At 41.1% G+C, this 14,906-nt stretch overlaps 1 protein-coding gene across 1 annotated transcript; it reads left to right on the top strand.

The window, feature by feature from the left end:
* The first annotated feature begins 5,194 nt into the window (after window positions 1–5,194).
* LOC139387119 (acyl-CoA dehydrogenase medium chain) lies at window positions 5,195–14,483 on the top strand. Its single transcript, XM_071133136.1, has 11 exons — window positions 5,195–5,381; window positions 6,065–6,170; window positions 6,435–6,532; window positions 6,685–6,855; window positions 7,249–7,329; window positions 11,193–11,323; window positions 11,518–11,626; window positions 12,106–12,246; window positions 12,507–12,602; window positions 13,056–13,304; window positions 13,826–14,483. The coding sequence occupies exons 1-11, from the start codon at window positions 5,367–5,369 to the stop codon at window positions 13,895–13,897; spliced, it is 1,269 nt and encodes a 422-aa protein (XP_070989237.1). The 5' UTR covers window positions 5,195–5,366; the 3' UTR covers window positions 13,898–14,483.
* Window positions 14,484–14,906: the final 423 nt, after the last annotated feature.

Below are 14,906 nucleotides of genomic sequence, written 5' to 3'. Positions count from 1 at the left end.
GCTTCAAGGTATTTTCTTTTTAGATGCATCTACTCAACCTTACACCCGGACAGGACACGTTGAGTGTGCCAGCGTTGCCCAATTTACTCCCACCTGTTAATAAAACATTCCGTCCACACTGCATGTCAACAGCTTATTTGAGCTGTTCTTGCCATAATATGGGCGTGGTCTTTTACCAAATAGGGCTATCTTCTGTATACCACCCCTACCTTGTCACAACACAACTGATTGGCCCAAGCGCATTAAGAAGGAAGAAAATTCCACAAATGAACTTTTAACAGGGCACACCTGTTAATTGAAATGCATTTCAGGTAACTACCTCGTGAAGCTGGTTGAGAGAATGCCAAGAGTGCAAAACTGTCATCAAGGCAAAGAGTGGCTATGAATAATCTCAAATAAAATATATTTTGAGTTAAATGCTTTTTGGTTACTACATAATTCCCTATGTGTTTCATAGAATCAAAACTCTGTAGTAAAATGAAACCCTGGGATGAGTAGTTGTGTCCAAACTTTTGACTGGTACTGGTAAATATACTTTTTAAGTCAAATGGATGTAGCAACTACAGACTGCCCCTTTAAGTCTATCAGAGGTGAGTTTTATCTTGTGTCCATTAGGCCAATGGATTATTTAATCAGCATGATTTCGATTGAGCAATAAAGGCCCCACTTTTATTCCATAGGCTGGGATTTGCACTATGCAGCTGTTGTCATCCATCAAACCCATTTGGCGTGTCGTCATAGTGGTCTGATTGGTGGTCATGATTTGGTGTTCATCCTAGTGGTCTGTGATTGGTGGTCATTTGGTGTGTCATCATAGTGGTCTGTGATTGGTGGTCATTTGGTGTGTCATCATAGTGGTCTGATTGGTGGTCAGACTCGCTCAGGTGGAACAAACTTAAACCTGCGCCTTTTGTCAATACTGAATTGAATATCATTGAGAAAACAGGTGTCAAATAATATTTTCACAAACATCCTTTCTGAATTTAAATGTAATCATCTAGCTTTTCTAAACTAATCTGTAATCTGATTACAATATTTTTGCTGGTAATGTAATGGATTACAGTTAATGTTTTTTGTAATCCCGTACATGTAACAGATTACATGCAATCCGTTACTCCCCAATCCTGCCCCTTGAGCATGTTTGGGATGCTCTGGATCTACGTGTACGACAGCGTGTTCCAGTTCCTGCCAATATCCAGTAACTTCACACAGCCATTGAAGAGGAGTGATGGGCCATTGTCAGATGGCAGCCAACTGGTGAAGGGCATAAGGGGGGAAAAAGTGACATCCTCAAACTTCATATAACAAACTGCTTGTGATACTCAAATTCTAACGACTGCTATTTAGGAAAAGTCAAGGATGGGGGACATGACATTGATGATGGCAGAGCAGCATTACACATTCTTAGACTTATCTGGAATCATTACACATTCTTAGATTTATCTGGAGTCATTACACATTCTTAGATTTATCTGGAGTCATTACACATTCTTAGACTTATCTGGAATCATTACACATTCTTAGATTTATCTGGAGTCATTACACATTCTTAGATTTATCTGGAATCATTACACATTCTTAGATTTATCTGGAATCATTACACATTCTTAGATTTATCTGGAGTCATTACACATTCTTAGACTTATCTGGAATCATTACACATTCTTAGATTTATCTGGAGTCATTACACATTCTTAGATTTATCTGGAATCATTACACATTCTTAGATTTATCTGGAGTCATTACACATTCTTAGACTTATCTGGAATCATTACACATTCTTAGATTTATCTGGAGTCATTACACATTCTTAGACTTATCTGGAATCATTACACATTCTTAGATTTATCTGGAGTCATTACACATTCTTAGATTTATCTGGAATCATTACACATTCTTAGATTTATCTGGAGTCATTACACATTCTTAGACTTATCTGGAATCATTACACATTCTTAGATTTATCTGGAATCATTACACATTCTTAGATTTATCTGGAATCATTACACATTCTTAGACTTATCTGGAATCATTACACATTCTTAGATTTATCTGGAGTCATTACACATTCTTAGACTTATCTGGAATCATTACACATTCTTAGATTTATCTGGAATCATTACACATTCTTAGATTTATCTGGAGTCATTACACATTCTTAGACTTATCTGGAATCATTACACATTCTTAGATTTATCTGGAGTCATTACACATTCTTAGATTTATCTGGAATCATTACACATTCTTAGATTTATCTGGAGTCATTACACATTCTTAGACTTATCTGGAATCATTACACATTCTTAGATTTATCTGGAGTCATTACACATTCTTAGACTTATCTGGAATCATTACACATTCTTAGATTTATCTGGAGTCATTACACATTCTTAGATTTATCTGGAATCATTACACATTCTTAGATTTATCTGGAGTCATTACACATTCTTAGACTTATCTGGAATCATTACACATTCTTAGATTTATCTGGAATCATTACACATTCTTAGATTTATCTGGAATCATTACACATTCTTAGACTTATCTGGAATCATTACACATTCTTAGATTTATCTGGAGTCATTACACATTCTTAGACTTATCTGGAATCATTACACATTCTTAGATTTATCTGGAATCATTACACATTCTTAGATTTATCTGGAGTCATTACACATTCTTAGACTTATCTGGAATCATTACACATTCTTAGATTTATCTGGAGTCATTACACATTCTTAGATTTATCTGGAATCATTACACATTCTTAGATTTATCTGGAGTCATTACACATTCTTAGATTTATCTGGAATCATTACACATTCTTAGATTTATCTGGAGTCATTACACATTCTTAGATTTATCTGGAATCATTACACATTCTTAGACTTATCTGGAATCATTACACATTCTTAGATTTATCTGGAGTCATTACACATTCTTAGATTTATCTGGAATCATTACACATTCTTAGATTTATCTGGAATCATTACACATTCTTAGATTTATCTGGAATCATTAGACATTAGATTTATCTGGATTCCTTACATATTCTTAGATGTATCTGGATTCCTTGCACATTCTTAGATTTCTTTGGTTCGCGTCTAGAGTTTAAATTATTTAAGCTGACTGCCCCGACTCGGGTTGCTGGAGAAAATATTTCTGATGGCATTTATACTTTTTTGAACTATAACAATATTCAATGGGTTAAAACAGGCCAAAATATAGAAAATGTGTTTTAAGCTATTAACTCCAAACCAATGTTGATGTTCAGACGATCCCAAATTAGGTTGCTTGAGAATGTGATTGCGTTTTTTTTTACTTTAAATGAGCTACAAATGCATTTGAATGGCAACAATGGTGCCATAGACATTGGGGACATTTTGAAATGCACATCCATGCAACACCATTTTCTTCAGGAAATGTACTTTTCTATACTAAACAAAAATATAAACGCAACATGTAACAATTTCATTGATTTTTACTGAGTTACAGATCATATAAGGAAATCAGTCAATTGATATAAATACATTAGGCCCTAATCTATGGATTTCACATGACTGAGAATACAGATTATGCATCTGTTGGTCACAGATACTGTACCTTAAAAAAACATTTTGTCACTATATTTTTGTGCAATCAAATTGCCATCGATAAAATTAAATTGTGTTTGTTGTCCGTATTTTATGTCTGCCCATACCGTCAACTCATTGTCATCACGGGGCACTCTGTTCACAGAGTTTACCTCAGGAAACGGCTTGCCTACATGACTTCATACACGTGGTCTGCGGTTGTGAGGCCGGTTGGATGTACTGCCAAATTCTCAAACACAACGTTGGAGGCGGCTTATGGTAGAGAAAGGAACATTAAATTATCTGGCAACAGCTCTGGTGGACATTCCTTCAGTAAACATGCCAATTGCGCAATCCCTCAAAACTTGAGACATCTGTCGCATTGTGTTGTGTGACAAAACTGCACATTTTAGTGGCATTTTATTGTCCCCAGCACAAGCACTGTGCATTGATCATGCTATTTAATGAGCTTCTTGATATGCAACACCTGTCAGGTGGATAGATTATCTTGTCAAAGGAGCAATGCTCACTAACATTTGAGAGAAGCTTTTTTGTGTGCATGGAAAATGTATGCAATCTTTTATTTCAACTCATGAAACATGGGACCAACATTTTACATGTTGCGTTTATATTTTTGTTCAGTGTAGTTTGTACTAGGAATGGTCGGCTTCGGACACACTGCATCAACCTCTACTCTGATAGCCATGAGGCTCATAGAACATCACACAACCATTAATCGGGCTGTGTGACGTACTGACGTACTGACGTACTGTATATATTGTACAACCTGTCGTTTTCCATTCCGTGCAAGGTGTAACTTTCCAGGAGACTGTATTTTCCCACTTTGCTTGATCTTGACCTTGTTGTATAATTATGACAGGACAAGAGCTTATCTTGTCTATATTATAACTACCCTTGCCATCATCACATTCCTGACTTATCCAACATGATACATATAGGTTATAAAATATCTCTAAGGAAAATATATTATTTTAAGATTATGTTATATAATTGTATTAAATATAATTCACTAATTTGTTCACAGTCAAATAACATCATTATTGTCCTTACACAAACTATGGTTAGTATATACAAATATAAATTATTGAATACAGCATTTAATAATATTATTTTGAATGATTTATTTTGTAAAATGAGAATATTGTGTTGTATTGTAATGAATATCCGCACAGAGGAAAAGACGAAGCAAGAGGGTTTACTCCGCCCAAAATCTGTTCACGAAAATAAAACCCTGAAGTGAGGAATTTTTATTTTGAAGTCAATAAGCACGTTTCTATCCACAATTTTTATGCAGTAAAGTCATACAATATATTTTTTTAAATCACGACAGCTGTGATTAGAAACAGGACGTTCCGGTACAATTGTACGAATGCCGACAGATAATTTATTTTCTTTATGCAGATTTTAGAATATTCGAATGAAAAAAAGTCGCCAATTGGATGGAAACCCAGCTAATGAAAACGTTTCGAATTTGGTCAACAACAAATTGCTAATTTTCTTATTGGCTAGAATGGTCCCGCCTGATCTCGCCTGCCTTCCATGTCCTCAGAGACATATTTATAAATATCGGTCACTCGTCTATCTTGCCAATATTATAGAAGGTCTTTGTCTTAGGTAAGAAACTAGGTGAAAAGTCATCTCCCGACAGACATAACGTCATGTGACAGAACCCGCAGCGCTGATTGGATGAAACATGTATTTTTCTGGTAGGACGAACGTGACTTGTGTACTCAAGGATTTTACGACACGGACGTCTGTAGTGCAACAATAACTATGCTTTTCAACAAGGTAAAATACAGCTAATAAACAAATAACTGACATGCTTTAACAGTTCATTAAGATGTCTTTAAGCTTTGTGTAGTTCCTAGTTGACAGGTTTCTCGAGAAATCGAGATATTTTCATATTTGACAGTTGTCTTACTAGCCGAGAAAAGGCAGCTAGCATTAAGTTAGCTATCTAGCTATAACGTTAATTAATGCCTAACGTTAGTGTGAAAAGCATTGGTTCCCTTCTGCGCCACATGTACATGCTAGCTTTCTTATAGATTGTAGCTTTGCCGTTTGTTGTGAAAACGTGTTGTAAACTAGCTAGTAGACGTGACGCATCTAACCCCATATTCAAACCTTTTCAATCAACCTCTTGGTGTTGTCAATTGTTGACGTTTAAAGTTCTGACATTCTTGTACACCTTCTAACTACTGTAGACCAGAAGTAAAGATCCCTCTAAAATCCACTAGAAATAGTAACATTTGACGTACCTATAGTACTATGCATGTATTCATTAGCTAGTGGGATGAGGTCTCTTTTTGTGTCCCAAATGGCACCCTATTACCTATGGGCCCAGTAGTGCACTACATGGGGAATAAGGTGCCATTTGGCACGTAATCACTGTGTCGTCTTGGCCCTTGCACAGCCATAAGGTTCTAGTAGTTGTTGATTTGTTCTATGCCCTCGCCCCATCTCTCCTCAAGGCTCTGAGAGGGGGCGTGCAGTCTGTCCTGCGGCTCCAGAGTACCAATGCTGCAGCCGTGGCCGCTACCAGCTCTCAAAATGCTCCGTCAACAGGGTTCTGCTTTGGTGAGTGCGAGCAGCTGCCGGGACAGGGCTCTCTGCGAGCAGCTGCCGGGACAGGGCTCTCTGCGAGCAGCTGCCGGGACAGGGCTCTCTGCGAGCAGCTGCCGGGACAGGGCTCTCTGCGAGCAGCTGCTGGGACAGGGCTCTCTGCGAGCAGCTGCTGGGACAGGGCTCTCTGCGAGCAGCTGCTGGGACAGTGTCAATGCATACCCGTGTATTTATAGACTTCCTGTCTCTCTCTCCCTCCCTCTGTCTGACTATCAACAGAGATGACAGACCAACAGAAAGAGTTTCAGGAGCTAGCCAGGAAGTTTTCCCGGGAGGAGATTGTCCCTGTTGCAGCAGCCTACGACAGGAGTGGAGAAGTGAGTAGAAGACATCAATCTGGTACTCTGGTCTTTCCCAGCCTGTTTGTATACCAAGCAGTGGCATGCTATCATTGGAACAGAGTAGCTGTCAGTCCAGCCAGCAGCTGCTTCGTATTGGACCACATACCCTAACCCTTTTTATCCCACAGTATCCTTTCCCCATCATCAAGAGAGCATGGGAGCTGGGCCTGATGAACTCTCACATTCCAGAGGACTGTGGTGGAATGGGTCTGGGCATATTTGACTCCTGCCTCATCACAGAAGAGCTGGCCTATGGTTGCACAGGAGTTCAGACTGCTATCGAAGCCAACTCTCTCGGTGTAAGTTCACATTGTCATTGAGCTGTAGAACTATAAAGAGTTGAAAAACCTAAGATTTGAATCAAGGTTGATTTTTGTTTTTGTTTTTACATGTATAATGAATACGTGGCTAATTATGTCTTAAAATAATCCTGCTGTGAAATGGAGGCTCATAGTGGCAGTTAGCGTGAAATACTGTCATCTTGTAACCCTGGTTCATTCAGAGCTCTTCTTAGGCTGGTAAAGGTCAGACTTTCCCCCAAATTCTCTGTTTTTTTCTAGAAATCCTGGTTGGAGGATTCCTAGATTTCCTTATTCTGGAAAACCATTGGAATTGTGAGGAGAAAAACAAAGTGACTGTATTTTTGCAACCCAATACAGGCTTAAAGAGCTCTTCTGTTTCATTCCTCACAGCAAATGCCAGTGATCATAGCCGGTAATGATTTCCAGAAGAAGAAGTACCTGGGCAGAATGACAGAGGAACCTCTCATGTGTGTAAGTGTTCATATGAAATACAAGAAGGAATTAGGGACTCTGTTTGAGTCATGGTTAAGCATTGCAACTGTACTACTGTTACAGTACCACGATACAATCTCGTGATGTTAGCATTTTACCAATTTGTCATTTAACTTCTGAAAAGTATAGCCATACAGTACTTCACTGTTGTCGCTTTGCCTTCCTCTGTCATTTGTCCAACCGTTAATGTTCATAAGGAAGACGTAGTGGTGGAGAGTCGACTCCCGTTTCTGAGTGTCAAGATTTGATTCCACTAGAAATTGACTCCTAAGATTCTGTATTTTTGGAACGGAGGAAACTGATTGATTGCGGTTTTTACGAGAACACAAACGCTCACATATTGTATAGCGAGAGAGGGGAGGGACACCGTATAGTAGGGCCAGGGTATCGCCATACTCGTCAGTATTGTGGCAAGGATACAAAACACGAAGCAGATTGAACTTCTTTATGAAAACAGCCTTGATGCTGGAAACACACATCATGATGATGTCATCCAGAAAAGAGATGTGGTAATTTTGCTTAACGTTTAAACAGCCATTTTTTTAAATTGGTTTTCAGTTAAAACGATTCTAAAAAATTATCATAAAATTCCACATGAATTTACAATGCAGAATAATTCTCCGATTAGGAATGTATGATCGCTAGGGACAGGCAATGAAGTTCTATCTACCAAATGTTATTTCACGTACTGAATACAACAGTTACTTACAAGCCCTTAATTATTTACAACAATACCGTTTTTTAATTAGAGTTAAGAAAACAAACTAAAGTAAAAAGTTGCACGATATTTAAAGAACAATACCGAGGCTATATACAGGGTGAACTGGTACCGTGTCAATGTGGAGGCTATATATACAGGGTGAACTGGTACCGTGTCAATGTGGAGGCTATATACAGGGTGAACTGGTACCGTGTCAATGTGGAGGCTATATACAGGGTGAACTGGTACCGTGTCAATGTGGAGGCTATATACAGGGTGAACTGGTACCGTGTCAATGTGGAGGCTATATATACAGGATGAACTGGTACCGTGTCAATGTGGAGGCTATATATACAGGGTGAACTGATACCGTGTCAATGTGGAGGCTATATATACAGGGTGAACTGGTACCGTGTCAATGTGGAGGCTATATATACAGGGTGAACTGGTACCGTGTTAATGTGGAGGCTATATATACAGGGTGAACTGGTACCGTGTCAATGTGGAGGCTATATATACAGGGTGAACTGGTACCGTGTCAATGTGGAGGCTATATATACAGGGTGAACTGGTACCGTGTCAATGTGGAGGCTATATATACAGGGTGAACTGGTACCGTGTCAATGTGGAGGCTATATATACACAGGGTGAACTGGTACCGTGTCAATGTGGAGGCTATATATACAGGGTGAACTGGTACCGTGTCAATGTGGAGGCTATATATACAGGGTGAACTGGTACCGTGTCAATGTGGAGGCTATTTATACAGGGTGAACTGGTACCGTGTCAATGTGGAGGCTATATATACAGGGTGAACTGGTACCGTGTCAATGTGGAGGCTATATATATACAGGGTGAACTGGTACCGTGTCAATGTGGAGGCTATATATACAGGGTGAACTGGTACCGTGTCAATGTGGAGGCTATATATATATACAGGGTGAACTGGTACCGTGTCAATGTGGAGGCTATATATACAGGGTGAACTGGTACCGTGTCAATGTGGAGGCTATATATACAGGGTGAACTGGTACCGTGTCAATGTGGAGGCTATATATACAGGGTGAACTGGTACCGTGTCAATGTGGAGGCTATATATACAGGGTGAACTGGTACCGTGTCAATGTGGAGGCTATATATACAGGGTGAACTGGTACCGTGTCAATGTGGAGGCTATATATACAGGGTGAACTGGTACCGTGTCAATGTGGAGGCTATATATACAGGGTGAACTGGTACCGTGTCAATGTGGAGGCTATATATACAGGGTGAACTGGTACCGTGTCAATGTGGAGGCTATATATACAGGGTGAACTGGTACCGTGTCAATGTGGAGGCTATATATACAGGGTGAACTGGTACCGTGTCAATGTGGAGGCTATATATACAGGGTGAACTGGTACCGTGTCAATGTGGAGGCTATATATACAGGGTGAACTGGTACCGTGTCAATGTGGAGGCTATATATACAGGGTGAACTGGTACCGTGTCAATGTGGAGGCTATATATACAGGGTGAACTGGTACCGTGTCAATGTGGAGGCTATTTATACAGGGTGAACTGGTACCGTGTCAATGTGGAGGCTATATATACAGGGTGAACTGGTACCGTGTCAATGTGGAGGCTATATATATATACAGGGTGAACTGGTACCGTGTCAATGTGGAGGCTATATACAGGGTGAACTGGTACCGTGTCAATGTGGAGGCTATATATACAGGGTGAACTGGTACCGTGTCAATGTGGAGGCTATATATACAGGGTGAACTGGTACCGTGTCAATGTGGAGGCTATATATACAGGGTGAACTGGTACCGTGTCAATGTGGAGGCTATATATACAGGGTGAACTGGTACCGTGTCAATGTGGAGGCTATATATACAGGGTGAACTGGTACCGTGTCAATGTGGAGGCTATATATACAGGGTGAACTGGTACTGTGTCAATGTGGAGGCTATATATACAGGGTGAACTGGTACCGTGTCAATGTGGAGGCTATATATACAGGGTGAACTGGTACCGTGTCAATGTGGAGGCTATATATACAGGGTGAACTGGTACCGTGTCAATGTGGAGGCTATATATACAGGGTGAACTGGTACCGTGTCAATGTGGAGTCTATATATACAGGGTGAACTGGTACCGTGTCAATGTGGAGGCTATATATACAGGGTGAACTGGTACCGTGTCAATGTGGAGGCTATATATACAGGGTGAACTGGTACCGTGTCAATGTGGAGGCTATATATACAGGGTGAACTGGTACCGTGTCAATGTGGAGGCTATATATACAGGGTGAACTGGTACCGTGTCAATGTGGAGGCTATATATATACAGGGTGAACTGGTACCGTGTCAATGTGGAGGCTATATATACAGGGTGAACTGGTACCGTGTCAATGTGGAGGCTATATATACAGGGTGAACTGGTACCGTGTCAATGTGGAGGCTATATATACAGGGTGAACTGGTACCGTGTCAATGTGGAGGCTATATATACAGGGTGAACTGGTACCGTGTCAATGTGGAGGCTATATATACAGGGTGAACTGGTACCGTGTCAATGTGGAGGCTATATATACAGGGTGAACTGTTACCGTGTCAATGTGCTGGGGTACAGGTTAGTCCACGACCCTTTCCAGAGACAGACTACAGCTACAGGAACATGGCAAAAGCTACTTTTCAGACTATTTTAAAAAGTGCCGCATCTCTAGACGTACCTTTTCAGACATATCTTCTCCGGCGTAAAACGTTGCATTTGTTCCCTGACAACAATAAACATCGCTGATTAGTGTGTTGTTTCTGGTATTGTAGCTAGATGTTTTATTTCCTCTAAACGTCTTGGTAAGTCACGGTATTCAACAAACTTTTGAAAGTATATATTTTTTTATTAGGAGAGAGTAGTCTGCCGCAGCTAGGTCCATATTATTTGATTGACTGTTCCGGTTGCCTAGTGATGGACGCTAAGTCCTGCTTCAGAAGCCGTTCATCTCTCCAGAGAAGAGTTTCGTGTCTGCATTTTAAAAAAAGCCGTAGTGTAGCCTACACTAACAGACAAACATGCCGAGGCGCTTTCAAGGCGCCACATTCCATTATGTCTCAAAATATAGTATGATAACAAAATGCTGTGTGTTGACTGACAGGCGTACGGTGTGACGGAGCCTGGCGCGGGCTCTGACGTGGCGGGCCTGAAGACGCGGGCGGAGAAGAAAGGAGACGAGTACGTTGTTAACGGTCAGAAGATGTGGATCACCAACGGAGGCAAAGCCAACTGGTGAGAGGAGAAACACACACACACACCACCATTTTAAAGTGATTGGTCAATAAAGACCATCTTCCGCCATGCTGAACACATTAATGCCCCTTTGTGGAATTAAATGTTTTCTCTATAAAAATATTAGGTTTGTCTTTTAGTTTATTCCCAAGGCAGCATGTGGTGTGATAAAACAGTCTTCTTAATTCTCACAGGTATTTCCTGCTGGCCCGTACTGATGCTGACCCTAAGTGTCCAACCAGCAAGGCTTTCACAGGCTTCATCGTTGACGCGGATTCACCTGGAATACTAGTCGGCAGGAAGGTAAGGATCTAGTGTCTCAATGACCGATCAATTATATCACTCTGTCACCACCATTCCTCGATCAACAATTCTACATAGTAGTGACTGGATCTATTTTTTAGTTTTTGCGTAGACATGCCCAATTATTTAGCTAGCTAGAACTTATGAAATTACTTGTGTATGCTGCAAACTGTAGAGGATCTGAGATTGGTGTCTGGACATGTTACTATAGTAACCTATAATATTGATGTGTGTGTAGGAGTTGAACATGTTACTTGTATTTTATTTAACTAGGCAAGTCGGTTAAGAACAAATTCTTATTTACAATGACGGCCTAGGAACAGTGGCAGAACGACAGATTTTTACCTTGGTAGCTCGGGGATTCGATCTAGCAACCTTTCGGTTACTAGTCCAACGCCCTAACCACTAGGCTACCTGCCGCCCCAATATTATAGGTTACTATAGTAACCTATAATATTGCTGTGTGTCTCTGTGTGTAGGAGTTGAACATGGGTCAGCGGTGTTCAGACACCAGAGGAATCACCTTTGAGGACGTCCGGATACCCAAGGAGAACGTTCTGATTGGAGAAGGAGCTGGCTTCAAGATTGCCATGGGAGCCTTTGACAAGACCAGACCACCAGTGAGTCATGGTTTCCTAGACAACATGGCGGGCTACATGTTTGACACCACTGCCGTCAGGTTTGCAAAATTTCCGGTAACCATCCCAAAGTTTTCCAGAAATCCTGGCTAAAGGATTGCAGGGTTTCGTGCTTATTCCCGACCTGAGTCCACAATATTTTCCCCGCTAAAAACCTGGGAATGGTGGGAAAGTTACCAGAATTTTACAAACATACCTGCTATATTATAAGTTAGTGACCAGACTTCCTCCTGTGCTTCCAGGTGGCAGCAGGCGCTACAGGTCTGGCTCAGAGAGCTCTGGATGAAGCCACTGGCTACGCTCTGGAGAGGAAGACCTTCGGGAAACTCATCGCTGAGGTTCATCACTTTGTTCCACATTAGAAATACATGAAGCCACGTCAGTATTAGGGTATTAGAATGTTGCCTTGGTGATAGTTTAAGAGATTCAGCCTCAGCATGAACTCATTGACAATTTTGAAAGTGCTTTGTAGTCCAGGAGTATTCTTCATCTTAATCTGGGGAAACTGGCCCTAGTGCTCTAAGGTTTGACCTTTGAACTCATACCATTGATAATGCTACTGCAGTCTCCATTGAAAGTTCCTTTTTTGTCAGGACTTCGTCTTAGTCTGGGGAAACTGGCAACAGGGCCATGTTCACTTCATAGCCGACATGATCCTTTATCCTACATATCAGAGGTTTATTCTATTCTCCATGGCATATCTGTCTGAAAGTTCCACAACGTTGCGTCCTACTGAACACATCTCAATACTCTGAGGTTTGACAACAACCCCCCCCCCCCCCCACCCACAGCACCAGGCGGTGTCGTTCCTGTTAGCTGAGATGGCCATGAAGGTGGAGCTGGCCAGGATGGGCTGGCAGAGGTCAGCGTGGGAGGTTGACAACGGGAGGAGGAACACCTACTACGCCTCCATCGCTAAGGCATTCGCCGGAGACATCGCCAACCAGGTGGCCAGCGACGCCGTGCAGGTGTTTGGAGGAAACGGCTTCAACTCTGAATACCCCGTAGAGAAACTGATGAGGGATGCCAAGATCTACCAGGTGAGGGGGCAGTTCTACCTCATCAACTGTTTTTAAAATTCTGTTAGAGTACCGAACGGCCAATCAGTAGCCTGAACCCTTATGCATACAACAATAGTGGTTATCTGACCAGGGCCCGTATGTAAAAAGCATCTGAGTGCTAGAACTCGTTTTCCCTTTTTAGCTCATAAGGAGTAAGACTATATGGATGGAAGGGACCTGATCCTAGATCAGCACTCCCACTTTTTGAGACGCTTTGTGAATTAGAGACCTGGGTGAACTTGGGGTCCTTAGCTGTACACTACTTCCTGGGTTGTGTTCAGAGGTACATTACCACGTGAATGAACTTAACCAATCGTTTTTTGGTTTCCGTTAGAAAATGTTTAGCCACGTTGTGCCTCACTGAACACTTCCCTAGTCCAGTCAACTGGTTAGGGAAAAACTCCTGGCTTTTAATGAAATGAAAACTGATATAAATTGGGGGGGGGGGGGACTGATAAGACTTCATTGGATACATTTTATGTCTGCTTGTTTAATTCCAGATCTATGAAGGCACAGCCCAGATCCAGAGGCTAATCATCTCCCGTGAACACTTCGGCAGGTTCAAGAAATGAGCTCCCAACACCTGTCAAGTCACTAGTCCCGTCCTCTCTGAATGAACACCTGTCGTCTTCCTTCTCGGTTCTGTTCTTACTACTTGTTGGGTTTTTTTAATAGTCATGATCAAAACGTGTTGGGTGGGCAGCATGGCTGCGGCACCCCCTGAAAAAATATATGAATTTAAAATTGGATTATTCGGGTGGTGCTATTGTCCCAAACATGCTAAATCATATGTATGTCAACATATTTTGGGTGAATCAGATATGGCACACTATGCTTTTTATATAGTTCCCTACTTTTGACCAGAGCCTCTGGTCTAAAGTAGTGCACTGCATAGGGAATGGGGTGCAATTTCAGACGCTTTGACTGAAGTGTGGAATGTAGAACAGAATGTGGCCTTCTGTCATCACAACACACCACATGCCTTGTTGCCCTTTGGTTTCAACGTTCAACTGTAGCTGGAGAGTTATTAAATGGCTTCGTGTGAAGAAGATTGTAACTTGTGAAAATATAACCGATCAAATGAGTTGGAAACATAACCCATGTAAAACCTCAACTTTATCAGCACTTTGTTGAACTGTAATAAACTATGTATACTGATTAACTTGTATTGTAATTATTACTTTAGTCATTGTACATGAGAAGACTGTAATGAACACCACACACTGACGTTACGCAGATGCTCGTAATTCTTGGTGGCAGAAAGAAAGCCACCGCCATCTGCACACATTCAACATATCTTAGATTTACGTTTTTATGTCTTCTAAATAAAATCGCTTGAACAGTTCCAGGCAGTAAGATGTCTTTGGCGAGAGTTCATTACAGCTATATATCGAGCGTTCGTTACAGCTATATATCGAGCGTTCGTTACAGCTATATATCGAGCGTTCGTTACAGCTATATATCGAGCGTTCGTTACAGCTATATATCGAGCGTTCGTTACAGCTATATATCGAGCGTTCGTTACAGCTATATATCGAGCGTTCGTTACAGCTATATATCGAGCGTTCGTTACAGCTATAT

This window comes from Oncorhynchus clarkii, chromosome 28, assembly GCF_045791955.1.
Source record: "Oncorhynchus clarkii lewisi isolate Uvic-CL-2024 chromosome 28, UVic_Ocla_1.0, whole genome shotgun sequence".
Lineage (NCBI taxonomy): Eukaryota > Metazoa > Chordata > Actinopteri > Salmoniformes > Salmonidae > Oncorhynchus > Oncorhynchus clarkii.
Note: the sequence above shows the minus strand (reverse complement) of the source record. Positions and strands in the feature narration are given on the sequence as shown.